General features: G+C 40.5%; 1 protein-coding gene across 2 annotated transcripts in view; it reads left to right on the top strand.

Annotated features, from left to right (window-relative positions):
• The window catches only part of snx29 (sorting nexin 29), a 146939-nt gene that overhangs the window by 55495 nt on the left and 64054 nt on the right, over nt 1-27390 (top strand). For both annotated transcript variants that reach the window (XM_038735558.1, XM_038735557.1), the window contains exon 15: nt 9013-9119. In XM_038735558.1, the coding sequence (XP_038591486.1) occupies nt 9013-9119 (107 nt within the window). The remainder of the gene's footprint in view (nt 1-9012; nt 9120-27390) is intronic.

Genomic DNA, 27390 nt, shown 5'->3' on the forward strand with positions numbered 1-27390 from the left:
AACTGCTGGAAGCTGGAAAGGACGATGATGAGAGTAAACCAAAAGAGTAAAGTTGTGGGTCCTAAAACCAAAACAACTGAAACGTGCTCAAAGAGCTGACTATTATTTTGATTGCTTGATATTTTAGCAATTGTTTTGTTTTTACATTTGAAACTGATTTCTTTCTTTTTTTAGAAAATTATTATTATTTTTTAAACAATTAATTATTTTTTTAAATTTTTTGTCTATTAATATACACACACACACACACACGTTTACGGTATTATATATATATATATATATATATATATATATATATATATATATATATATATATATATATATATATATATATATATATATATATATATATATATATATATATATATATATATTATATAATATTTTTATTTATTATTTTTTTTAACACAAACACACATCCACTTTAATTACTTGTTTAATGAAATGTATGGGGTTGATTGTTCTTATGTAGTTTGTATGATGCTTTGGCAATATTGTTACACATTCATTTTGAATTTGATAATTCTCTGTGGCTTCATTACCACAAGCGACCCCTTTCACATTACACACATTTATTTATTGGAATTAGAAAAATATTGATACTTACATGCATGCGGTGTAGGGCAGCTGTAATGGAGAAATGATAAATAAAATGTTCAGATAATGAATAAAATCAAGTCTGAAGCCACAGGGAACCTTTGAACATTTGCCCATGTCATCATCAACAAAATCTAAGTAAAAAACTCGCCAACACACTTAATGTTTTCTTACCATTACAAATGTTCTGCCTGAGTCATGCTCATCTTTTGATGCTGTTATGTCACCAGGCCTGCGACATCTCCTCTTGTTACTATGAATGGCTGATAAATAGGAAATGTTTGTCCATTAGTATTCCTTACCATCTGCCATCTGATTTTACACTTTATATCTTGGTTATTCAGCTGATTCTTTGAAACTGATGAGACATTGTGTTAAGGGAGCATGTTGGTGTACAATCAAAAAGTATAATCAGGTAAAATCATGATATTTCCGGGGGGGGTTGCTTTCAGATTTCTATTCAAAGGGTTGGGACATAATTTGACCTGGTGTGAGGTGTGAAAAAGGATATTCTAGGGCGTAAGAAAAGTGCTTTGAACCACTTATCACCTTTTGTGTGATACTGAGCTGGAAGCTGGCTGCAGTCTGGTCGTTTTAGATGGTAGATGGCAGTGCTTTGCTGTGATTGGAGCTATTCTGGACACTTCCAAGAACAAAAAGAAAAAGAACACTCAAGGAGCACTCTTGAAATGAAAGTGGAGCATGGACACAAATAGCCAGATGGTTTTGAAATTATAGTGCGTGTATGGTGTAGGTATATTTTGAGCTATTTTTACTGTGTGCGTGTAGATTAAACATTAAATTAAAGCATCAACCTGATGCAGGGTGTCGTAATTGCAACTGATAATCCAAATCCTGCACATTAAATTTTCAGTCCGTTTCCTCAGAGGAGGATCTGATGGATTCAGATTCAGATGCATCAGAACATTTTGGCATTTGTTCACACATTTCTTTGTATTCTTTGTTCAAGTGAAATCCCTTACCGAGCTCAAACCAAGAGACAAGGTTCTCTCGCTTTACACATCTTTTCCCGTCTTAATTGCAGCCGTATCTTTCATGCCGCCTCAGACAACGTATGGAAAGGTGGGTGGAAAAGCTGCCGTGTGTTTTTGTGCGTCCATGCGTGGTCGGGATGTCAGTGGCTGAGTGGGCCAGGCCAGCACAGAGCTCCTTGATTGGAGTCATCAGAACAGGGAGACACCACACCTCCTGCCTCGCATGCGTGTGAATGAAAATCTCGTGCTGTTTGTCCCACGTAACAGCAGTGAGCTGGCCTGATCTCTCCCCCTCTCTTTTCTTTCTCAATACACATACATGGACTGATACACAAAGGCCTCTGTTATCTAAATGAAGTATGAACGATTAGAAAATGAAAGAAGATTGCTTTTGATTAGCACTTGTTAATTAACTCAGTCAGCCGCCTGCCTGCTCCCTTGCCAGCCCATCAACAATGTATGGCCTGACTACATAATTAACTCAACTTTGTGTGTGTGTGTGTGTGTGTATTGGTAAGAGTGGAAGGAATGCATGCTATTGTTAGCGCCGCGAGGCAGAAGAAAATATTTCTTCGGTCTTGTAGTTTTCTAACAAAATGCAGATGAACCTGAATTTGCATTGACGTCTCTCTGCATGTGTGGCACTCACTTTGTGTCTTGGTGTGTAGGTGCACGTGCAGGTGTGAAAAATCCTTTTGTGCATGTCTTCATTGACATGCATGTGGCTGGCTTTCACAACATGCCTGATTAGTGGCATGGGTCTGCTGTAACACCACATCACAGTCCGCTGCCAAGTTAAATTGAATGGCAATTAATGATTGATAAGGGGGGAAAAAAGACAATGAAGAGGAGGATGAATGTGTGAGATGTTAGGAAGATTTCAAAGGTAAAGCTGCCATAAAGAAGTAGGATGAATGAAGGTTGCATAAACGAGTAGAACATAGGGAGTACAGGAGTTTGAAAGAAAGACGCAACAAAGTCAAGCGAAAAAGAGACCAAATCAATACTTCATAGAGGAGAAGACTCAACAAAAACAATGTTTTTTAAAAGCAAGAAGAGATAAAAGAAAGTTAGGGGCATAACAGCAAGAACAAAGGGTGAGAAGCAGGAGCTGGGAGGGACGGAGCGATTTCATAAGAAGATAAGATATGGTAGGCGAGATTCAGAAGAGCCCCAATTTCACAGTGGTGTGGGTGCCGCGGGCTTGTGCTGTTACGGCACTACAAGGAGCGCTCCACTTGATCGCGCATTAGTCCTATTGTGGAGAGAGCCCTGCACATGTTTTATTGAGCAGGCTTGCTCTGGCTCGGCGAGCACCTCAGCTGGAGCAGGACGGACGTTTGTTTGTTTTTTTCCAGCCTGCCTTGCACCCGGGGTCACGGATGCAGAGCAGCGTCTCCTTGCCGCTAATGGACGGAGCCGCATTAGTCAAGCGTGTCAGCCTCTGCCCTGCTTCCCCGACAAGTGGCACAGACGTTATTATCACCCGTCAAAGCTTCCACTTTGGAGAGAATATTTAAGGTTTTTCTTGATTTCACAGAAGAGTTATGGCACAAGTCATTTCTGATGTGAGATTTCTGTATTCCTGCCTTTCTTGTGTGTCAAAAGGAATGCAGTGCGGTGTGTATACAAACCCTGCTGCTATATGTAAAGGGTCTAAGGGTCAAACTGACTTAAGCCTCTCATCTCCTCTCATCTCTCTTCTTCCCCGTCCTTCTAGCTGGTAGCAACAGCAGATCACAAGAGATAGAGAATGTCTCAGCTCGTCCATGTTTTCACCTTTTGCCATCACAGTTCAGCGGTGAATCTTTCTCTTAACCTCTTGACCTGCCGACAGTAGGCAGTTCCCAGCAGCTTACCCTCAACGCCCCAAGACAGACAAATGAGACACACTTTGTATGAGACAGCAGTTTGCTCTGTAACCTATGATGTCCATCTGCTCTGTGGCTCAGAGTTAGAATCACTTTAATCTGCGAGTGAAAACAACAGAAATATGGAGGAAGCATTGAATGGAAAATTCCATAATCCCAATTACTAGGCACAAATACAGGTGCCATATTGCCTGGTCAGGTCATCAATAACACCGTTATTGATGACCTGACCCCTCTCACAAACACTTAAGATTTATTTAACAGTAAAGATTTGGTCTCCTCCACAAAAAGACCGATAAACTTTTGCTTTTTGAATTTGCTTTTCTGTTTCTTTAAACGTGTTTCACTCTACCTGCCTCCCCTGTCTTGTGTTTAAGATCTTTTAGACGTCTGGTAGGAATCCACTCTTGTGTGTATAGTTGATCATTACTCCAATTTCAAAAAAGTTTATGTGGATGTAACAGTGTGAACATTCACTCCAGTTTTTGGGAAATTCTCGTGTGTGTGTGTGTGTGTGTGCGCGCGCTCACTCTTTCTCAGTACGCTTCCCCACTAAACTGGCTCATTATCTCACACACCAATCATTAAAGAGAGAGGTTTCTGGAGGTGCACACGCTCAGGTGAAAACCCAGGGGATGCACATTTCAGGGAATGGGACAGTGTGGCACCTCACACTCACTAATAAACAGTTTTACAATATGATCTGACACTCTTCCTACAGTAGTTGCACTTGCACTAAAGCATATTGCTCATACGTAGCTCAACATTTTCTACATGCCACGCCCACACACACACACACACACACACACACAAACACACAAACAGCTGCTAGGAAGTTTTGCTCAGTTAGTTCTGTTATTACGGGCCAGCTGTCTGTCCAATTTACTAGAGCCAGGAACATCTGTGCGTGCCCCCTTCTCTCTCATCGCCCCTTCTAACTCATCGCCCATTTCATTCTTTCACGTTGGCCCACACACCCCGTGTATATGTCATTATTAAGAGGCTATCAATATGACAGGTAACAGAAATCCAACTTAAGGGAGAAAAAAAACTCAGAGCTGAGGCAAATTGGTGCTGTGAGAGCAAACGTCAGCAATCCTATGTGCGTGTGTGTTGATGTATTTGTTTGCCACCTTAATGCCACTGCTCTCTTGCTGTGGATGTCTGTCTTTAGGCATTTTTTTTGAGTATATATATTTTCTGTGTGTGTGTGTGTACACAGTAGTTTTATGGGCTATTAGGCTGCTGACTGAGGTATACAGTACAGTGCTATTGCTGGGCCAAAGATAAGCTTGGGGATTGCTGTGCTCCTGGGCCCTTTGCAGGAGCCGTGATAATGCATTTCTGTCTGCCTCTGTGCGTGCGCGCATGCGTGTGGGTGTGTGTGTGTGTGTGTGTGTGGGTGTGTGTAACTTTCTTGCAGTGCCAGTATATGTAGGTTGTGGCGTAACTGAACTTTGTCGTTTAGGTTTGGGGTCTGTATCTCTGTACGTGTACTCTTTATATGTGTATCTGCGATCTGTGTTTTTGTTATTGATGTTCTAAATGAACACTGAAACAATGAGTTACTGACCTACTTACTCTTTTTTTTCAATTTTTTGGCAGTTCTCGTAATTAATCAAATAAAAAGGCAAAATGTGAGGATTTGCAGCTAACCTTCATCTTATACCAGTATAAACTGAATCCCTTTGGATATTTTAATTGCCTTTCAGACAAAATAAGCAATTTGAACACCTTGAAACATGTGTTCATAAAGGCGTCAGAGGATCAGGTTTGTTACTGGAACGTCACCAGTTTTAAACTGGGAGTGACTTTTAATACCTAGATTGGTAAAATTCATTTGAAATTGTACCGTTGAAAATTGTTTTTGATTAAGAAGTTTCCTAACTGTGGTTCCTCTTTTATATACAGTCCTCTTTATTATTTGATGAAAAATGTGCGCTTGCACTTGATGATTTAAATGCTGTACATGTGTATGCCCTAGTTGCAGTTTATTTATTATATGGCTGTTTCAAGTGCATGAAAATACTTCAGCGACTTCAGTTGTCCACATTAGGATGGGGACATTCTTGTTCTCGCTTTTCTTTCTTGCTGATCTTTTGTTTGTTTGAGTAATTTGTTGGTCTGTGTTTGGTTATGTGTATGTTATTATAAAAGGAAAAAAAAGGAACTGCCAGTGTTGGAGCAAGATGTAAACTTTATTCTCTCTATGAAAGTGTAATTATTAGAAAATTGTCCCAAATTGAGTTGATTGATCCAAAAGTAATTCAGTGACAGCTATTATAAAGGAAACATGCTTCATGCTTCCTTTTCTATTTCTTTTAGTTTAGCAAAGACCACATTTTCCAGCATCATTTCAAAGTATTTTTGGGGGCATTTTATACATTTTATTTGATAGCGCCAGTAGAAAGATGGACTTATCGTGATCATAGTTAGTGTCTTAACAACTAAGCCACAGGTGACTATTTTAAAGATCATGTGCAATTCACATATTTGAGAGGTGAGGATATGGTTCCCTTACATCTTTGGTTGCCTGTTCCTAACTCTGTAGGATTCTCATCATCATAATAATTTCCATTCAGCTAGTGGAAAAGTGGTTTGGAAAGGTTGGAGGATTTGTAATTTGATCCAGTCCTTCTCCCCTTTCCCTCAGCAAGCGTTGCCTTTGAGTAAAGCATTAACCCACCCTGACACCATGCTGCTATGCTGTGCCTGTCAGTAGAAAAGGAAAGAAAAAAGAGATGCAAACATCGTCTGAGGTATAATATAATGAATTGACCAAAAGACTCACCAGGAAGACCGAACTGTGTATCTGGCAATGCACATATAAAGTGCATGTGTATCTGTAGTCCACTGTGCTCTTGTTTTTGTACCTGTACCTGCAAGTGATTCTCAGAAGCGTTTTTCCCTGCGGTCCCATTTGGAACTACAATGAGCTGGCCTCCTTCATCAATACCTGCCTCACTCTGTCTAGACATTCAGACACTTGCTGGAGGTTCACTCTTTTTTTTTTTTAATCACAGACCAGCTGTATACTTTCTAAAACGCCTCCCTGAAGAGCCATAGCCACAAGTTTATTTGAGCTCTGTGAAGCCTTTGTACATGCAGAATTTCTATCTCTGTACTTTATTTTTTACCTTTCTCTCCCTGTCTCTCCCTCCTCCTTGCCTCAGTGTGTTTGTCTAGGTGTTAGCTGTGTGTGGTCGCACTGAAATAACTGCGTTAATTTGCTTTTTCTGAGGTGAAAAAACAATCCGTCTCCCAACCACCTGTCTGCAAAAAGATGCGGAGCTCTGACTTCTGCTAAGCTCTGCCTTTCTTCTCGGAGGGAACCCGATTAGTTGATGATTGTGGGCTCAGAAGTGGCGCTTTAGGCTGTGCCGTGATGACTTTAGCTGGTTAGCGAGCTTCAGGAGTGCAGAGAAACAATGATCTCTGTCTGAAAGTCAGAGTAAAACAGCCGGCAGTGAGAGAAGGCAAGTTTATCATTTTGGCAGAACAGTAAGAAGTTTTCGCAGAAGGAAAAATGTGTTTGTGTTACAACATTTTATATGTTCAGTTGAAGTCAGAAGTTTATATACACCACAAGTCATTAAAACTCATTTATTATCCACTCCACAGACTTCATGTGAACCAATTATACTGTTGGCATGTCTGTTAGGACATCTAATTTGTGTGTGACAAAAGTAATTTTTTCAACAATTGTTCATAGGTAGATTATTTCCCTTACAATTCACAATATCACACTTCCAGTGGGTCAGAAACTTACATACACAAAGCTGACTGTGCATTTAAACAGCTTGGGAAATTCAAGAAAATCATGGCTTGGCTTGAGAAGCTTATGGAGGTGTACCTACACCCCCTCCCAGAATTTTCTCTCCATCCCTCACACCAGACTGCAGACTTTTGGGGATAGAGTCTTCAGCGTTGCAGCCTCCACCATCTGGAACTCCTTCCCTTTAGAGGTCTGCAATGTTCCCTCTCTGGACACTTTTTAAAGAAACTGCTAAAAACCCACCTCTTTACCAAGGCATATAGTCCTTAATGACCTCTTTTTGTTGTTTGTTGTTTTGTGTTATGTCTCAAGTGTAAAGCGTCCTTGGATCCCTTGAAAGGCAATATAACAATATAAGTTATTAGTATTGTTATTAGCTGTTGATGTATTTTAAGGCCTACCTCCAAACTCAGTGCCTCACTGCTTGGCATTATGAGAAAATCAAAAGAAATCAGCCACGCCCTCAGAAAACTGGACTCCACATGTCCAGTTGATTCTTGGGAGCAATTTCCAAACGCCTGAAGGTACCATGTTCATCTTTTCAAACAATAGTTTGTAAGTATAAACACTGCAGCTGTCTTACTGCTCAGGAAGGAGACGCGTTCTCCTTAGAGATGAACCTACTCTGGTGCAAAAAGTGCAAATGAAATCCAGAACATCAGCAAAGCACCTTGTCAAGTTGTTGGAGGAAACAGGTAACTGTAAGTATTGTAACTGTAGTATGTTTGGAGGAAAAAGGGTGCAGCTTGAAATCCCAAAGAGCCCCATCACCACGTGAGGCACTAGGGTGGCAGCATCATGTTGTGGGGGTGCTTTGCTGCAAGAGGGACTGGTGCGCTTCACAAAATAGATGGCATCATGAGGAAGGAAAATTATGTGGACATATTGAAGCAACATCTGAAGACATCAGCTAGAAATTTAAAACTTTGTCGCAAATGTGTCTTCCAAATGGACAATGACCCCCAAAGCATACTTGCAAAGCTGTGGCAAAATGGCTGATGCACAACAAAATGAAGGTTTTGGAGTGGCCATCACAAAGCCCTGAACTCAATCCAATTAAAAATTTGTAGAACTGAAAAATGTGTGAGCAAGGAGGCTTACAAAGCTGAATCAGTTACACCAGTACTGTCATAAGGATTGGGCCAAAAGTCCAGCAACTTATTGTAGAAGCTTGCGGAAGGCTGCCTGACCCAAGTTAAACTATTTAAAAGCCAATGCTATCAAATACTAACTCAGTGCATGTAAACCCCTGACCCTCTGGGAATGTGATGAAAGAAATAAAAGCTGAAATAAATCATTCTCTCTACTGTTGTTCTGACAATTCACATTCTTAAAATAAAGTAGTGATCCTCACTGACCTAAGACAGGAAATGTTTACTGGCATAAAATTTCAAGAAATGTGAGTTTAAATCCATTTGGCTAAGGTGTATGTAAACTTCCAACTTCAGCTGCATGATTGCATGTTTTTTAGTAATGTGCATGACTCATATCTACTTTAGTGTGTGCCATGAATTAAATAAAATAGAGATTCATGGCTCTTGAATTGCTGGTAATGTGTATATTATATAGGTGTACTCCATGTGCATTGTTCTCTCGCTGCTAAAACACCTCGTTACCGAAGACAACACAATGATTATAATTGGCAGAAACCCATGGTTTGTAATTGGTTGTGAAAAGAGTGCGTCCTCGCAGTGTGTGTTTTTGACATGTGACAGTAGCTGTGCGTTTGTGTAAATTGAACTGTGCGGTCTCTCTCTCTCTCTCTTTGCTGCAGCCCTGTCAATGTTGCGGTCGAGTGAGGAGCAGGCTCCTGTCTTGCAGAATAAGTTCATGGGTGACATTGAGGAGCTGGCTGCCAGCTATGAACGCAAACTCATAGAGGTGAGTTTTGATTTCTTACTCTGTATTAGCTATGATACTCATGAAGGAAGTGCCGCAGTTCTGTGTTCAGTATGTTGATTTTTAACAAATCGTCATAAATTGGAGGATTGTGAATGCATTGCATTTTCAACATAAATTTAAAGCATTTAAAGGAACAGTTCAAAGTTTTGAGAAAATTAACTTTCTTGCTGAGAGTTAGATGAGAAGGCTTTCGTGTCTGAACGCTAAATATGAAGCTAGAGCCAACAGGCGATTATGTTAGCTTAGCATAAATGCTGGAAGCAGGAGGAAATAGCTATAGTGAAGTCTGGCAACTTCACAGTAATGGCGAGACTCCAGGTAGACACTGGCCTGACTTAGAAATAGTCTGGCACATAACTCACCGTAAAAAACCCACAAATTATGGCTTTTACATTTTGGGTTATGTACGGGTTAAACAAACAAGATATAAGATGTTTGTTATTTTTATTTTTATTTTTTTTTTATTTTATTTTTTTAAACCTGTCCTGCCCAGCAGCCTGGTATAGAGTATAATGACCTGGATACCATATTGTGCCAGACAGATTTTACTTTAACAAGAGAGTATTAAAATACTCCTTTGTCTGTTTTATTATTTATTTAATTATGTATTGATTTGTCACCGGGCCGGACAGGGGGGCAGACACGGGGATGGGGGGGCACAAACAGACAGCACAGAGAAAGGACAACACCTGCAAGAGAAGGGGGAAAGGGGGATGGAGGGTGGGGACAACAGGGAAAAGCTGTGGGAAACACCAATTGCAGAAAGCAACGAAACCTGCAAGAGAACAGAGAGGGGGGCTTGGGGAGGAGAAAAACAACAACAAACAAACGCAAACAAAAAAACAATAAAAATAATAATAATAGTAAAAGAAAACCAGCCGAACAGCAGCAATAAACAGCTGACATATTAATGACATATTAAGACAACTAAGAGAACAATGAAAACAAGAAACAGTCACACACACTAAATAAGCAACACAGCACAGCCACGAGAGCTGGAATAATAATTAATTTAAATAAGTAACTGAAAGAAAGGCATCAGGAATAATTCTACCAGGGACAACCTAAGTTTGTTTGTGTCTGTGTGTGAGACTGTGTGTGTCTGTGTGCGTGTGGGTGAATGTGTCTGTATGTGTGTGTATGTACATGTGTGTGCGCATAAGCCTGTTAAAGAATGTAGTTGTTAGTGAGAGTGGGACGCCACGACTGTAACAGGCAGGCAAGAACCCCAGTAGCCAATAGGGGTGGAAGAAAGAAAAAGAATAAATCAAATCAAAAAAAAACAAAGACTCCCAGATGCACCGCGATGCAAACGCAGAAGACCCCGACCCAAATGCCAGTTGACAACGTAATGCCGACGGAACGCAAAAGAGGAAGAGCAGCGCCCGGACCGACCGCGGCGCAGACACAACATAGACCAGTGGCCTCCCCCATCCAGCACCCCACCGCCGCGCAGCAAACAACCACAATGCCCAAATGCCACGCAATCATCAACACCAATGCACAAGTGACGAGCCCAACGCGCACACTGCGCGAGCACGGCGACACCCATGCCCAGCAGCCCCCCGCGAATCCCGCGTGCGAGGTCGGGCAAATGAGAGAGAGCAAACGGAACAACACGACAGCGAAAGCCAGCGGAGAGAGACACCAGCAGCAAGCCCCAGCCCGGCAGCAAACGCGCCGCACAGGTCACCGTGCACCCGCCAATAAAAGTCCACCGTCCCCCCAACTGCCGGAAAAAACTAAGGCCGCCGGCGCCAGCCGACATCCCCCATGCCCAGCGCGCCCCCCGGCCGCCATGCAACACCAGCCAAACCAGCAACGAGGCAAAATCAACTAGCTCAGCTGCATGCCACCAACAACCCACCCATCCATCAAGGGCCGAGAACTCCAGGCACAAACCCAGAACAAACCGGAGCACAGCCCTGCCCCGCACCCACACTGCACATCCCGAAAACTAACTATATACCTCAGTATCCAGAGGGGTCCAACAACTGGCCGACAGAGAAATGGGCAAGCACGGATCCGAGGCCAACGAAGCAAAACAGGGACGCAAACAGGTCCCTCCAAGCCAACGAGGAGATGCCTCCCCCGGCCTCCAATGCACAAACTAAACGCCCAGCAGCCATCCAGAGACCCTGCCCAGGGAAAAAGTATAATACATCAAGATGTTATTTTTATTTGGACAGAACTTGGCTAGGTGTTTCCTGTTGTTTCCAGTATTTATGCTAAGCTACGCTAATTGTCGGCTGGCTCCAGTTTCATTTAGCAAACAGACATGAAAGTCTCATCTAACTCTCAGGAATCACACTCAAGACAGCGAATAAGCACATTTCTCAAAATGTCAAACATATCTTTATGAAATTCAGTGTGACACCTTCATATAATTACCATTTTTATAGTGTCAATAAACTATCGTTAAGACTATTTGTAATCTCCTCATCACTCCAGTGTTTTTTCAAAATTCCACCCTCAGAAACCCTGTTGTGTCCTCTTCCAAAGAGGAAGTTGATTCTTCAGTTGATTCAAGGTTTATCCTGTTTGCTTTACTGAAGAGGATAAATATGCCTTTTCCATCTGCAGTTCACTCTCTGCATCATCTACCAGTTCCAGAACCTCGAACAGCATTCGCTCTGCGTGCTCTAGAGGAATAGTACAAGTCCCAGCTGCTGCCACACAATGCAAAAAAATTGTGTAGGGGCCAATAATCTTGTTTGTGGAAAGCAATTTGATTGATATGTGCTAATGATTTATTGATGTTATAGAGCTACTTGGAGCTTTGCAGTGAGAAATACCTAAATTGGTACATTAGCAAGCAAAGCTAAAGAAAGAATTATATAACATATTTTTTAGTTTTTCGGTCGGTGAGAGCTGTACAGGGCAATGGAAAATTTTCATCAAGCTACTCTTTTTATATTTATGGTTCTTGACCTGCGGTACTTTCTTTTGTCTTTGTCATATTTTCTACCTGCTATGGTTATTGTTATGCAAGATACCAAAGCAAAGTCCTTTTATGTGGAAACACACTTGGCAGTAAAGCTGTTCCTCATTCTATCTAAATAAAGCACAAAATTGCACCTTCTGCAGCTGCACTGATTCAAGAGCTATTCCCTTGGCAGGTTCTTATCAAAAATATCGATGGCTGTGCATGGCAAAGATCTCTAATAACTGGGCATTGGGCAGTGTTATAATGTTACCAAGTGCTTGATGGACGATGGGAGTTGTGTCCAGTTACCAACCAGGACACACTCCCAGTTAGATAATTCAAATGGGTTGTGATGTGTGGGGGACGTCTACATGAATAATTAATCCACTGTTTTATATATCTTTAATAAGAAATAAGTCTGCCTGTGTTTCCCATACTGTGTTTTAATTTATTTATGCACATGTATTTATGGTGCATTTTTAATGGTGTTTACTAAGTTATTTGTTCATTTGCTTGGCTGTCAGTCTCGATCGAGCTTTATCAGTGAGTCTGGGTCGGTGTGGTACACAATCACACCACAGGCTCTCCTCTGGTCCCAGGCCAGCAACGCTGTGGCTTTGTTTAAACAAGCCCGTCATGTAGAGCACAAGTGTTTTCCTCCTCCCTGAGATATAACAAGTTGTCTGCGGGAATATAGTAAACAATGAAAGTGGCTGTAGCGGCAAGGCTAGTGCTGGCTCTTCAGCTAATGATATCAGTCATAACTACAGAGGAGGAACAGTAGATACAGGATGTTGTCATTATTGTTCACCACCAATGTTTTTAACAATCTGGTTTAATAGGAGTTGCCCAATATTCAGAGGGATATGGGAACTGAGTTGTGATATTTGCTATCTAATTAATGTGTGTGTATGTGTGCGTGCATTCAGGATCAGCAGTACTACTGTCACTCCTGATGTGAGGATTCAGAAATTGCGCCATTTACATGAGTAGCTGTCAACACTCCTGTTTCAGCTGCCTCGCTGCAGCGACTGAGACAAAATCTGACCCACCAAGTTATTGATTTTTGAAAATGTCACATCGAGCCTTGTTGGATACATACTGGCCTGCCAGACACAAATAAATATTGGACAGGGCTCAGCCTTCATTAACCTGGGAAACACGGTCGTGTTTGTGAGCTAGTTCAGTTTTAAATTAATGATGCTAATGTGTTGTATTGACTTTGACTTTGTTTATATTTGAGCCAAATCTCAATTGCTGTGCTCTGTGCACAGGGCAATAAGAAGTCTCAAGATAAATGATCTAAATGAAAGTAACTTAAAAGTAGGGTTGGACAATAGGGCAACGTTTTTCACTCCTTTAACTGCAAATGGCTACTGACTTTGTGTTGGAGGTAAGGGGGTTTTAAACAGAACATTAGCCATATGTGATGCCACAGTGCAGCACTGCAGGTAAGTTGTTTTATGCTTTGTAGGACATTGTGTAGGACTATGCTCCATATTACTGCTTCCATTCAAACTTCTAATTGCAGTCTGCACTCTATAGAGCTGAGGGGAACTACAGTCATAGTTCTCTTCGGGTATGAGCATCTCTTTTCACATTACACGTAGCCACTTGTTCCATTGTTAATATAAACATATTGATTAGTGCGGCTTTAATGGCTCTTCCTTTAGGCTGTTTCATTTGCAAATAAAGATAGAACATGATGAGTGGCATAATATGCATCCTTTCCAATTTATTAAACATAGTTGAACCTCATGTCACTAAACTACAACTTTTTAGTTGAAACGTGTTACTTAACAACTGTTAACTATAATACTTATAGACTAACTGCCCACTTCAGAAAGACTAACTGCTAACTAAGTCAAAAGTAGGGCTCAGTGGTGACAATGTTCACATAGAGGTTGTGTTTTGGTGTCTGCAGGTTTCCTCCTCGTGTCCAAAGACAAAAACAGTAGGTGAGGTGATTTGGAAATTGGCCATAGTGTTAATGCATATGTGACTATGTTCTGTTACTTCCCTTAGTTTTGCTCAACCTTAAACCCATTTACCGAACACCGTAGTCTGGTATACATCAGTGACAGGATGAAGCATTTATTTTTACCCTCTGATGACTCCAGGTCCTTCTCTTCTCCTGCCGCCATCTCGCTCGTGTCTTCATACTTCTGACTTCTTCACTTGTCAGCTGTGACAGTGTGAAAGCGATATGAGGTGTGTTCAGCTGTGCGTGCATGCATGCACCAGATGTGCATATTCTTGTCTGGATGAGTTTGATTTCTCACATGAATCTGCATGGATGTCTGATCTAAGTTGGTTTAAGTAGGTTTAAAAAGCTATCAGAGTGGGAGGGCACTTTAACATTTCCCAGTGGGCCCGGTGCCTGAAATGAAAGGAAGGGAAAGACAATGAAATTATGAAAAAAGAAAAGGAGTGAAAGACAGATAGATGCAGAGGGAGATGGGAAGAAAGTGAAACTACAACAACTCGAGGGGATAGAGGCATAAACATTTTGATTTTCAACTTTATTGCATACTTCTTTTCATTGTCTGTGAGTAATAAAATAAATTACATAATGCAGTTAACATGTCCACTGAGGTTTCTGAGAAACCACAAAACTGCACGACATTGATCTGTGAGGCTTGATGGTGAGGAAAAGGTGGGCAGGTAGCGATGTAACACATCCTCTTATCAGTGCACACAAGCTGCTGGTGTCAGCCTGAAGGTACACAGTACAGAGCCACCTCTCTGAACTCCTGGGCGCGCAAATCATTCATTCACGAGCATTTGTGTGCTCATTTCTAATTACAGTTTTAATCAATTATGAAACTAAAATGATGACACCAAGGATTTGGCATTTCGTTATCATCATTGTACGTTGTGCCCTTTGTCAATACTGTTATTGTCAATGTCATTCAGTTGTCATGGGCTAAGAATAACTTTCTAGAATTATTAAATTAGCCACAGGCAAGCAAGCAGACAATGACAGAGGAGGGATTCCTGGAGAAGCAAGATTTCTCTGCTGTGGTTTTGGATGAAACAGAGATGGAGGTAAAGACTACTTCTCCTCAGGCACTTCAGATTTTTAAACTCACCTGAATATTTTTGAGCCATTCTGGCTGTTGCAAAAGAGACGTTCAAGGACTCCTCTCTAATGAACTCAGGGTATCTTTGTGTTAAAATGTGAAGTTCAAGGAAAAGCTGGCTACAGACTATATGTCTGATTGAACTAACTATGGTTACACGGCTACATACAGTATATGACTACCTGATTTCCATACTTAGGTCACGTGACAACTGAACCAACACACACAACCCAGCAAATGACTGAAATGCGACCTTGAGTTAAGTTTACTGTATTTTGGTTAAGAATGAACATTCAAGCTCAAACAAAATGCATGTGTATCAAACCTAATGGGACCAATTGGAAGTTCAAGTACTGCAATATAAATAATAAAGCTGCTTGTAATACTGTACTCGTAAAACTAAACAAATCATGGCATTATTGGCCTGAAAATCAGCTTCTTACTATGAGTTGCAGGGTCCTCCATGAACAGAGATTTTTCACTCAGAAGGTAGAGTGCTCTGGGCAGTAGCCAGGTTTCCATTAAAATTTAAAGCAAATTTTAGCCGCAGAAAATCAGCAAAAGAACATGGTAATTAATACGTGTCCCACTACTGTTATACGAATATTAGGTGTTGGCCACATCAAGATAAACAGTTGGTGGCGCTAATTCTCTAGTCGGGTGCCATTAAACCAGCAAGAGGATGTAATGGCATTTCTATTTGTTTCATGTACTAATTTGAAAAAACAACCGACACAGGTCGGGTGTTTTTGTTGCCTGTAATTTTTTGTCACATGTCACAAGCTTCATTAATGTCTTAATTTATTCTCCAAGCCTGTCTCCAGTGCATTTTGTTGCATTTTTCTTTTATCAGTATGGAAACTTTTCCACCTCAGCAAAGACGTTCAGGAACTCCTCTTGAGTGGAGTTGACGAAACCTTTTTGCTTATTTCAGTGTTTTTTTTATTTCTGGTTTTTCTACTCAAGTTTTTTTATGTGCAAAATGAAAATGTGCAGAAAATCAGGTGGATGGAAATGCACTTACTGCTTTAAAGTGAGCTAGCCTCAGCTGGGAAAAGGTGATGTCATGTACCTCCATGCACAAATCAGCATTTAGCAACATTTCTACCATAATCATAAAAAGAGCTAGTGCGCTGTTTCATCACTGTCCACCACATCACCTAAGCACACCCACAGTTCTGATGAAACAGACGAGCAGAGTTTTTGAGTGTTGAAGTCATAATGACTAATACCTAAAGACAATTTTTTTCAGTTTTGATACTGCTTTGTAAAGATAAAGATTTTCCAGGGCTTTGAAGATACATGAAGTAGTTTGTAGGACTTTAATCAATCTCTGTCAATGGCTATCGAATAAAACAGGTCTAAGATAATTGTTACTGTATTACACACATTTACGAAAAGGGTTTGCCAGATAATTAGAGCAGAGATCCAACAGAATTGCCTGAAGAGATAATATCACAGCACAAACTAATACTGTTTTGTAATTTATCCATTTGGCTTGTGAACAAAATGTGTTACGATGCTTTGATGTGTTAACCATAATCAAGAAGAATAGTTTCTAAAAGGCGAAGATCGCAGCAGCTGTTGTGCAGAGGCACAGGTTTTCTTGTGGTCAGTCTTGCCGCAGAGCTCTTATTCAAGACACCTGCAAATGTGAATCATTCAAGTGAAAATGTACATAATTTAGATTTAGAAGGTAGGTCATTGTGCCTCAAATTGAGGCCTTATTACATCATACAGTAGTGCTATAAAGTAACTTGTGTGTTACTGAAAGGCCGATCATCCTGACCTACATTGTTCAGCAGATGTCTGACTCACATCCAGTGAATAGAAGACTCTTAACAACATTAGCTGTCTTATGACTATGCAGCTACAGATCTTTTTTTTTTTTGTTTAGTTTTCCCATGGTGTATTTTTATAGCTGCTGTGTTGTATTGATAAGTGGAGGGAGAGTGCTTTTGGAGGATAGAGAAGAGATATGGGTCGAAACTTCCAGGGGGATCAGGGATTCTCCCTTTGATCCACTAGCTCATTAATTAACCATAAACAACATCAAGAACAAGAACAACAATTACAAGCCACCGACTCAGAATCTCTTCTGTTCAGAGAAGGGATGCAGTAATAACTGGGAGAATATAAACCCAGATGCCTGTATAATGCCTGTTGTCTTTGCTGTGTAATGCAAGTGAATGTGACTCTTGAAAAGCCAAAATACTGCATAATGCATGCTATTCTTCTCAGAATAATGCAGGTGTATCTGCTTTGAAGTGTTCACAGATGCTTTGAGTACAAAAACATTCCTAGGCCTTATTAAATCGGCTCTTTTTGGTGGGATTACTTTTTGTTTTGAAAGACTCCATATAAGGATGTCCATGTCCAGATTAGGAAAGTATCATTTCTTTCAACATGCCTTTCGTTGAAAAAGCTAAATGGAATAATGATTTCAGTGTTTCAGTTACAATTTGTTAGAATTGATAGTCACTTTTGAAATAATGTGTCAAAAGCACTTTCTCTAATAATTAGCTAATATTAGCTTCATGAATTGTTTGTAAAACTCTGCCTGACTTTGTAATGCTTCCAGCTGAGTAATTTTAAAATGAAAGTCTTGTAAATGGTGTCTTAAATATGTATTTTACATACATGATAACCAGGGTTTGACATTAACACCCGCCAACTCGCCAAATGCAGGTGGATTTCAGATGGTAACACATCTGCAATAACAAATGCATTGCAATGTGACACTACGATACTACAACTCCCATGAGTACTACCTGAACACAGTGTTTGCTTGTGAAGCCTATGCCCTTGCGCGAGTGACCGACGATACTGTCAACAAGAAAACGTGGTGGAGATGTGAACCGGAAAACATGTGCAACATGTAGAAAAATCCAAAGCCTTAAAAGCCGGCCATGCTTATTCGCAGTTGCTAAGCTATGATTGGACCATCACTGTTCAACAATCATACAGTTGATGTTTAAGCATCATAGGAGCACAGATTCATGCACAAATAAGTGAAAACATATTTTGACATGTGCTGCGATTATCCATAGCTGCCGGCTGACTGGCATTTTAATCCTCTATCTTCATACTGGCAAAGTCCTGTCAGTACATAAAAATGTGGGCTCTTGATAGTGAAAGTGACTACTTTTTGAATGTAAACCTAATCTTAATCTGTCCAAATACTTTTGGCACACATAGACTGGGAGAACATGTACTAAGAGAGGGCTTTAGTTCTCTCAATGTTCATCCGGTTGTGATGAAAACACCCCGAAATTAAAGCTGACAGACTGTACTTTAACATTGTCATCACTGCGGCGTTCCAAAGTAATAATACTACATAACCAAAAAATGTGTGATCCAAGTGCTCATGGAGCTCGCTGTGTGATGTGACAGTGACAAAGAGCTACGTCTGTATCATGGGCCAGATTTAGCCTTTTCTATAAACTCCCATTTCTGCCTTTTCTATTGGTCCATCTGCCACTCTCATGTGCTCCCACTTCTTAACTCGTGTGTGTGTGTGTGTCTCTCTCTCTCTCTCTGTCTCGGTCTGTCTCTCTCTGTCTCTGTCTCTGTCTCTCTCTCTCTGTCTCTGTATCTTTTTTTCACCTCGGTTTAGAGTGGACAGCACAGCTTGTGATGTCTATATTGGTCCTTTCTCACCCTCTTTTTCTTCCTTCTTTTTGCGTCTCTCAGCCGTGTCTCTTCCTGTTTAGGAGCAGCTGTGCTGAAGTGAGCCAGAAACACAGATAGAAGCACAAGCTGCATTTAGATTTACAAAGTAACCCAGTATTGGCCATATTCTCTTTGAGGTCTCACCCAGTTTAAGATGTTTAAATGAACCTTTGATACCCGGTGACTGTGTCTCCCTTCTGCCATGCCTTTCAAGTTGTGGTGCCCTGCCCACTATGAAACGGTCCCAGTTATAATATGAACATGAAGAGCAACCTGCCATTAGATTTTTTTATGTAACATCACAGTACATGACAACATATTCTGAAGATGTGGATATAGAATTTGAATTGGAGACAAGCACCCAAGATTTCACTGATAGTATTCCATGAAATATTTTCGAAGATATATTTACATCAGATAGATTTAAATTAGACTTTTGGACTGTATTTGGGAGGTGCAAACTTGGGATAGGTAAAGGAATGATATATAACACTGAAGCAATTAGAAGGGAGGCTAAATCAGAATACATGTCTGACTATCAGTAATTATCCTGTATGGCTTTGGGAGAGTCTGTTTGCATGTGTTGTTGTGCCTTATGTCACCCCTTGCTTTTTCAAACATGTTTCCAGTTGCTCTCTACTTTCATCAAACAGCCAAAAATGTCTGTTTAAAAAAAGTTTCTTAATGTTGCAACAAGGGCAGCAAACAGAATTGACTTTGAACCTAGTGAAATATTTTGATGTGCAGACTGCACAAATACTCATCTCTGAAACAGTGAAATAAATATGAAGTGCGCAAAATATGAAAAATACAAATGCATGCAGAAAGAACACAAGGACTTTTTTTCAGACAATAGATTAGTTTCCTGCTTCTGATTCTTCTTCAGTAAACAAAACATCCATCTCATGCTTCAACTCAACTTTACAGGCCTCCACTCTACCAGAATGCCTGCTGACATGGGACACAGTAACAGTTACTTGTTAAAAGGTCAAAAATTCACCCAAAACATATGCAATATTTTAATGAAAACATAACTAGTATGAGCTTACTTACCCTGTGTGGGGCCCCCGTTGGCTGTTCCATTGGTGTGTGAATGTGACGTGGTGTACCCACACTTTTCTTGACTAGAAAGGCGCTGTACAAATACAGATACTGTGTGTCCTGTGAGCTAAAATCACCACAAGTGTTAAGGAAATGTTATATTTTCTACATCCACGAGTATGCGAGGTGTTTGTGATGACAAAAACGTCATCAGAGGGTGGACGCGTAGGCTCTGTGCGACATCCACGTGCCTCCCAATTTTTGTGAGTGCGGATGAGTCCGCGCCCACTACGCTAGCAGGGCAACAACCTGTCGTCTGCGCTTGTGTGGAACAAGTCCGCCAAGCTGGCTCCAAAAAGTAGTATAAACAAAAGTAGTCCGCGTCCGTGGTGTCCGCAGCTGTCCGCAGCTGTCCGTGTACGTGTCTGCTTTGAAGTATATTCGTGGCTAGGTTGCAAAAAGACTTAATTTTGCAGGTTAACATTGCCCCTAAGCACTGATACCAGCACTCCCTGTCCTCCCTCCCTGTCCCGCTCGTTCTCTGTCCTTTTCTTGCCCCATGTCTGCCTGTCTGAACATTACCATGTTTTCATATTCTAGTCTTCCTCTTGACCTAATTTTGCTCCACCCATTCATTCATCATATGTGTCCCGTCTAATTAAGGTAATTAGGTTTCGGGTCAGCTAAACTACTGCTGCTCACACTCTCCATTTCTCTTTTTCTGGAGGGTTTCCGCTCAGCCAGGGCTGTCTTAGGCTTTTTATTCAGGCCAGCTCAGCTTGGCGCTGCTTAGATTAGATCATACACTGGGGGAGAGGAGAGGAAGAGGCACATAGAGATTCTGTAAAGATGGGAGAGGAGCGCAGAGCAGGAGGATAAGGCGTTGTGTGAAGGAGGAGATTGTGTGTGTGTGTCTGCGTGAGTTTATATGAGAGAGCGTGGGGTCAGCATCACTTGGGTGGCAGTTGGCTGTGATGACTCGAGCAGTGCAGACAGTTGCATCATAGTAAAGCAACCCTGCAGGCCAGACAAAGTGTCTGATGGCAAACAAGAATTTGCATCACTGCTCTTCTTTGGTCCCATTTTCATTCAAAAAACCTTACCTTATATTAGATACATACACTGTTGATGTGTGACCTAATTACGTATTCCCTATTTTCAAGTTTGGGACAGTAAAATCTGAGCTGAGCTGGTTTCTTACATTAGTTTTTGTAATACCACAAAAGTAAACTTCTCTTTCTATTTGCTTTTTAAGCTGTACTGTTCTACTTTGTAGAGCATGAACTAAATGATATCAATTTGTCGTTGTTACATGGAGAATAACCAGCAAAGACGGCAATGTTTACTGCAGAGAATCAATATGTACAACCTTTGTCATTATTAATCATGTTGGGTTCAGATCACTAAATAATTTTTTCCTTTAAGTTTCAGCTCTTACTCTCACTTAGTTAAACTAGTTATATTGTGAACAGTACAAATTATAGTTTAAGAAGAGAAACAGAACCTAAGTTCCAAAACATTGTGTTACAGTCTAGGTAATTTGTGCAGCCAAGTTATATACACCGAAATGCACCTAACAAGCATATCAAATGCATTTCCTTCCTCATCAAAATCTTTTTTTTTTTCTAAATATTTTGAAACATGAATTGTTTATGTCCGTGTTCACTAGCTAGCAGCCTTCTTCTTCCCTGCCTCTCTTGGCACGTTGTTGCATTTCTTTGCACATTACTGCCACCAACTGTCAATCAGTGGAAAAGCATTAAACTCGCAGCGTTGCTCCATAGCAGTACAAGTGATAAAACATTTTACAGGGTACCTTTAAACCTTCCATACATACAAGTTTCTTATATTAATGAGGTTATGTGCTTTAACTTGAAAAGCTTCCATGCTAAACCCATGAAGGGGACATTGTACTTAGTGTTTAAATGTTAAGTTACTAGCTGCATAAACTGGTAATTTACCTTCTAGTTACTAAGCGGGGAAATACACCTGACTTCATCTCATGGGACTACAATATGAACAAGTGCCAGCTCCCCAGGCAGAACTTTTCAACACAATATGGCCACTTTTGGTCGTTGATGGTAGGATGGCCTTGGGAGCTCCCTGCCTGAGCCATACACCCATGCCTTCAAGGCTCCAGATGTAGCCTAAAACGGACAACAACAGCCTGTCAGGCTTCTACTTTGCAGACTTTTTGAGCTGTCAGGTGTATTGTGATGTTTTTATTGTTTCAAACTGAAAGCTTTTCAACTTGAAGCTGCACTGGCTTGAAGAAAATTGTAAGCTAGTCCATCACCTTCAAGACTAACAAGTTTCCTGGTTGTGAGTGTCAGGAGAAAAGACTTGCTGCATTTTCACGCATGCACATGCTCACACACTCTACAGTGCACTACTCTGTACCACTGTAAGAATAAATATCTATCTAATATTGTGAATTTATTTTTGTTTGTATGCCATGTTCTTTGGATCCAATTTGTGTCATCATGTTGTCTTTTTGTATTTCTTGTCTTTTGTTGTTTAATCATGTGTTCAGCTAAACTAAACTCTGAATTCGTTCTGACTGCGCCCCTTAGCTTTTAAGGTCTCCATAATCACCTTGTGCTGTACTGATGTCTGTTTTTCTCATATATTTTGTTATGTGAATGAGATTTCCCCAGACATTAATTAGCCTTTGTCCTGCAGATATTTGTTGGCAGATGCAAGCCCAAAGCGAGCCTTTCGGTGGCCTCAACTAGCGAAGGGCTTGCTAGAGAGAGGTTTAATGCAACTGTGTAATGCCCATTGCATGTAAGGTCCAGGCATGAGTCAATGAACATTGAAACCTGGTCATGCATCTTAATGGCGCTGCATTAATCACAGCAGAGAAGATGAATTTGTTTTAAACAAATTGGCAACGCCAGCACGTAGCCACACAGCCACTGCTTAATATAGGCAATAATAGATTGGCATGCACACACATTCACAGAAGCCAACACATGTGCATGCACATACACATTCTTTACTGTACATGTGGACACACACACGTGCACAGGCAGAGAATGACAAACTGATTAGCTCCCTCTCACTGAGAATTAATTGGGTTTCTTCACGCTTAAAATTAATTCCCTCTTTTATAATGTCCTATTTAAGAGTTGGGGCGGCTAAATAAGTAGATGTGATGAATGGCTGGTGTCTCGAGGACAGTCATAGTGTTTTAGCCATGGATGTGCACTTCCTGTTTCCTGATTTGCAAATGACAAAAGGACGCGACTTAAAAGTGTGTTTGGGTGTCCTTCTCAGTTTTGAAACAAACATGATGTAATTCATGATATAAACAGAAGCATTAAGATGGTCATTGTGTTTTTACTGTGTTGTTTTTATAGTTTTTGCTATATTTTCACTGTACAGCACTTTGGTGCCTTAAATGTGCTTTATAAACAAATTTGGAATTAAATTGGATGTCAGCTTTGGAGATTTGTTATTTCTGAACGGGAGTCTGTTATGTTTTATATCCTAAGATTACCTTCATCTGTATTTTATTGCTTTGTGGCCCTGTCTGATCCTGAGATTTCTGAAGCCTCAGTTGTTTAGGGACATGTAGATATTGACTGAGCACATTGATATATCTTTTTATTAAGTTAAAATAAAATGTGGCAAGGCGGGGATCAGCAGAGCCCAAATGGTTTGATGCAATGATTCCCATCCCAAGGGTACCCAGATTTGTGATGTGGAGTCCTCCAAGCGAAATACTTCTGTTATTTTCCAGTATTTCTCACCTTTAAGTAAAAAAAGATACTTGCCTCCCAGAGTTGTTGCAACCTCTTTACTTTATATTTTAGATGGATAACAGCCCATTGAGCTCAGGTTGTATTTGACAGTGGAGGGATTTAACAGTCTGCCTGAGGATGCACACATTGTTATTCACTCCGTAACTTCTGAGCTGCAGTTAAACAGTAATAAGGAGAAACAAAGACCGACAGACCCGCAAATCAAAGCAGGGTCTCCTCTGTGAAACTTTCTTTCATTATAGCAGCTGTTGTGTTGATGAGAGGAATTGACTGATTGCAGGGGACTCCATTTAATAGTCTTATTATATAGACAATGGTGGTTGTTATCGTTATTTGCGGTATGATTAGTTTTATTTTGTGAGAGCGGTTGTGCACTGTAGTTGTTTGATGCGTCACACTAGGTGAAGTCTTTGTAGTCTTACTCAGATTCTGCCTGTTGAACACAGAATTAATTGTGATTTTGTCTTTTGTCCAGTGTATTTAAAATTCTTGCTCAATACTCTCAGCCTGTTTGGTTTCTTTTCAAACAAATCCAGCAGATTCATTAATGCAGTTAATGCCTTTGCCTGTCTAAAGTCTGTGTTGCAACACACCTGATTTAAAAAAGACATTAAGCATGTAGCGACAAGTAATTGAAGCAGTGTTATCTGAAGAGACCACACAAGCAACATTTAAGCATCTCCACCTAAGTTAGCGATGCTGCGTGAAAGCTGTTAAATCTTTAAAGGTACAATGTGAGACTATTGTCCACCTGCCGAAATTCCTACTACAAATAATACCACACATACCAGGTCATAACTGCTGCTAAGTGACGTTAGCTCAGTTAGCCATGCAGCTAACTTAGCGGTCCTATTAGCTGACCAAGTCCTGAATGGACACCAGAGGTCAGGCATTAGAGAGGCAGCAATGTGTAGTGTCAGAAAAATTTTCACATCTAATTCTGTGAATTAAGGGTTTGATTCGATGATTCGAGTTTTGGTGAGTTCTATTTAGTTTCTGTTGAATTTGAATGAAGTGTGTTGGCATGGTGCCATGGCAATTAGATTGGTGAAAGAGAGAAACTTGAATTCAGAAGGCGTACGATGGTAGAAGGTGTATTTTTTTCTGTTTGATAAAGAAAATAGGTGTAAGAATATTTCCTGTGGAAGTGGTATTACGTGACAGGTAGGGCTAGCTAGTTAGCATGCTAATTTGAATAGATGCAATGATGATCTCTGCAACAAAATACATAGATGTATTTGACATAACTTCAGAATTGTTACTTCTTCACATCCTGTTGATAATGTTAGTTGTTTTTTTTTATGTTTTAAACTAATATTCTGGTCAAACCTTACACATTCTATCTTTGAAATGACCAATTTGTAAGATTTAGGAGTATTGGCAGAATTTCAATATAATATTCACAACACTATGTTTTCATTAGTGTATAAACACCTAAATATAAGAATCCTGAGGTTTTTGTTAACTTAGAATGAGCCCTTTGTATTTACAGAGGGAGTGGGTCCTGCAACATGGGGTCCGCCATGTTGCACTACCATGTTTCTACAGAAGCCCAAAACAGACAAACCAAAAACTGGATCTAGAGACGGCCTTTCATGTTTTTAGCCACCACCATAGGTTCTCCTACACTCTTGGAAGGGAAGGATGAGGGGAAGGGTTGTCAGTTGATTGCAATCTGCCTCACCGCCAGATGCCACTAAATCCTACGTACTGGTCTTTTTAGGCAATCACACAGCAGACCTCCCGACTCAAATAGTGATCTCTGCTGCTGTGGCCTTGCTGTGATGAATTCTGCATTTGAGAGAATTCTGCATTCCATCAGGGCACCTGTTATTCTGAAAACCTTGCCTCAGGAGCTAGGCTAAGTTAATTCAGCACCATCTACAAGCTTTAAAGCAGCATATTTAAAGGTTCAGTGCACAATATTTCTGAGGATCTACTGACAGAAATGCAATATAATATCCATAACTACGTTTTCAGTGTTGTATAAAGACCTTACATAATGAACCGTTATGTTTTTATTACCTTAGAATGAGACATTTATATCTACATAACCGCGGGCACCCCCTTGTATGGAGGTCGCTGTATTTTGTCGTCATGTTTCTACAATAGCCAACAACGGACAAACAGCGCTACAGAGCTTGTTTCCCCATCACGCTGTTCTTCTTCTCCTTGTGTAATTCAGTCAGTGTCGACGCCTGTCACTACATTAAATGTGTCCATAGAAGAAGAAGAGGGAAAAAAAAAATTAATAAATAGTCTCTGAGTAGTCTTTTGGTTTATTAGAAGTAAGAAGATAAGTGACATTTGGACAAATGAGCGAGCACACACGTGTTATTTAGCACAAGAGCCGACAGCCTGTAGATCTTTATACCATGAAGCCAAACTGGGACAGATACAAACATCTGACGGCAGAAATCATGGATGTGGATTTTCCCAGATGGAAGACTATAATGTGGGACAGATGTTTTCAAAGCGGAGCTGAAGTTGTCTGTTTTCTGCTGGACAGGTAATTAACTTAAGTTTGTCAGACTTTAGCGATGCAAATGAAAGCTGTTGTTTGATAGCTTTAGCTTGAAGCTGGCCATAATCACAGAGAGAGGTGAGGTGTTTACTCTGTCAATATGTAACGTTAATTGCATTAACTTCATGTCGCCTACTTATTCTCCACCCTGTGGGTTGGCTTTGCCGGTTAAGTTAGAGAGGCAATCAGCTGCTCAGTAACGTTAACTGGCAATATTGGCAATAAAATCATAAGCTAGCTTAGCCATTAGCTTAGAGCATGGAAGCATCAGCCAGCTAAACTTTTAATGCCCTGATAGAAAAATCATGTAAGGTTAGTTGGATAGGTTTATTCTCCAGTGCTGTGCTTTGGCTTGTGGTGTAAAATATGTTGTTGGATTAGTTTCATGTTGTTACTCTCTCTCCAGTGCTCTGTTTTGGCTTTGTTGGTTACGTTTGTGAGACAATCAGCTGATCACTAATTGGTAATAAAATGGCTGCTTACAGCTGGAAGCTCAGATCAGACAGCTAAACTTTTACTGCCCTGGTAGAAGAAATATGTTGTTGGATTAGTTTTATGTAGTTAATCTCTCCCTGCTGAGCTCTGTTTTGGTTTTGTTAGGTTCGTGAGACAATCAGCTGAGAAGGCAGCTTCCAGCATCAAAGCTCAGATCAGACAGCTAAACTTTTACTGCGCTGGTAGAAAAGTTCTTCTCCAGCCTCTGTTATGGCTTTGTTACGTGCACAGAAATGTGCCGTTACCTTACCTTCCTTGGCATTTTTACTGAATAATTAAATAAATATAATTTCTTAATATATCTATCTAAAGAAACCTTATTTCTTGATGGGCAACTCTCTGCTATCTCATAGATGACATCTTTTGTCCTGTCTCAGGCACCTTAGCTATACAACTCGCTTGGATAGGGGAGGGGGGAGCAATTCACAACCCTCACCACTAGATGTCACTAAAACCTACGCACTGAATCTTTAATTTGGCCCACCTTTAAATTCATAGTTTTTATTTATGTGTCAATATTATGTTGCAGTATCTCTTAATCTCACATGTTTTTTTTAATAATTTTTTTTTACTCTTTGGCCCGATGAACCCTTTATATTCATATTTGAGTTTGTAGGAGGAGAAATATTTGTAAGTATCTGGTCCAGAGGCAGCCTGCTCCAGAGATGGGGAGAACACATGTTGCTTTCTGTATTTTGTAAATAGGGTTGCCAGGCAACTAAAGGCTTGGAACTACTTCAGT

Source organism: Micropterus salmoides, unplaced genomic scaffold, assembly GCF_014851395.1.
Source record: "Micropterus salmoides isolate LMB-PRFRI ecotype aquatic unplaced genomic scaffold, ASM1485139v1 Ms_hic_scaffold_21, whole genome shotgun sequence".
Taxonomy (NCBI): Eukaryota; Metazoa; Chordata; class Actinopteri; order Centrarchiformes; family Centrarchidae; genus Micropterus; species Micropterus salmoides.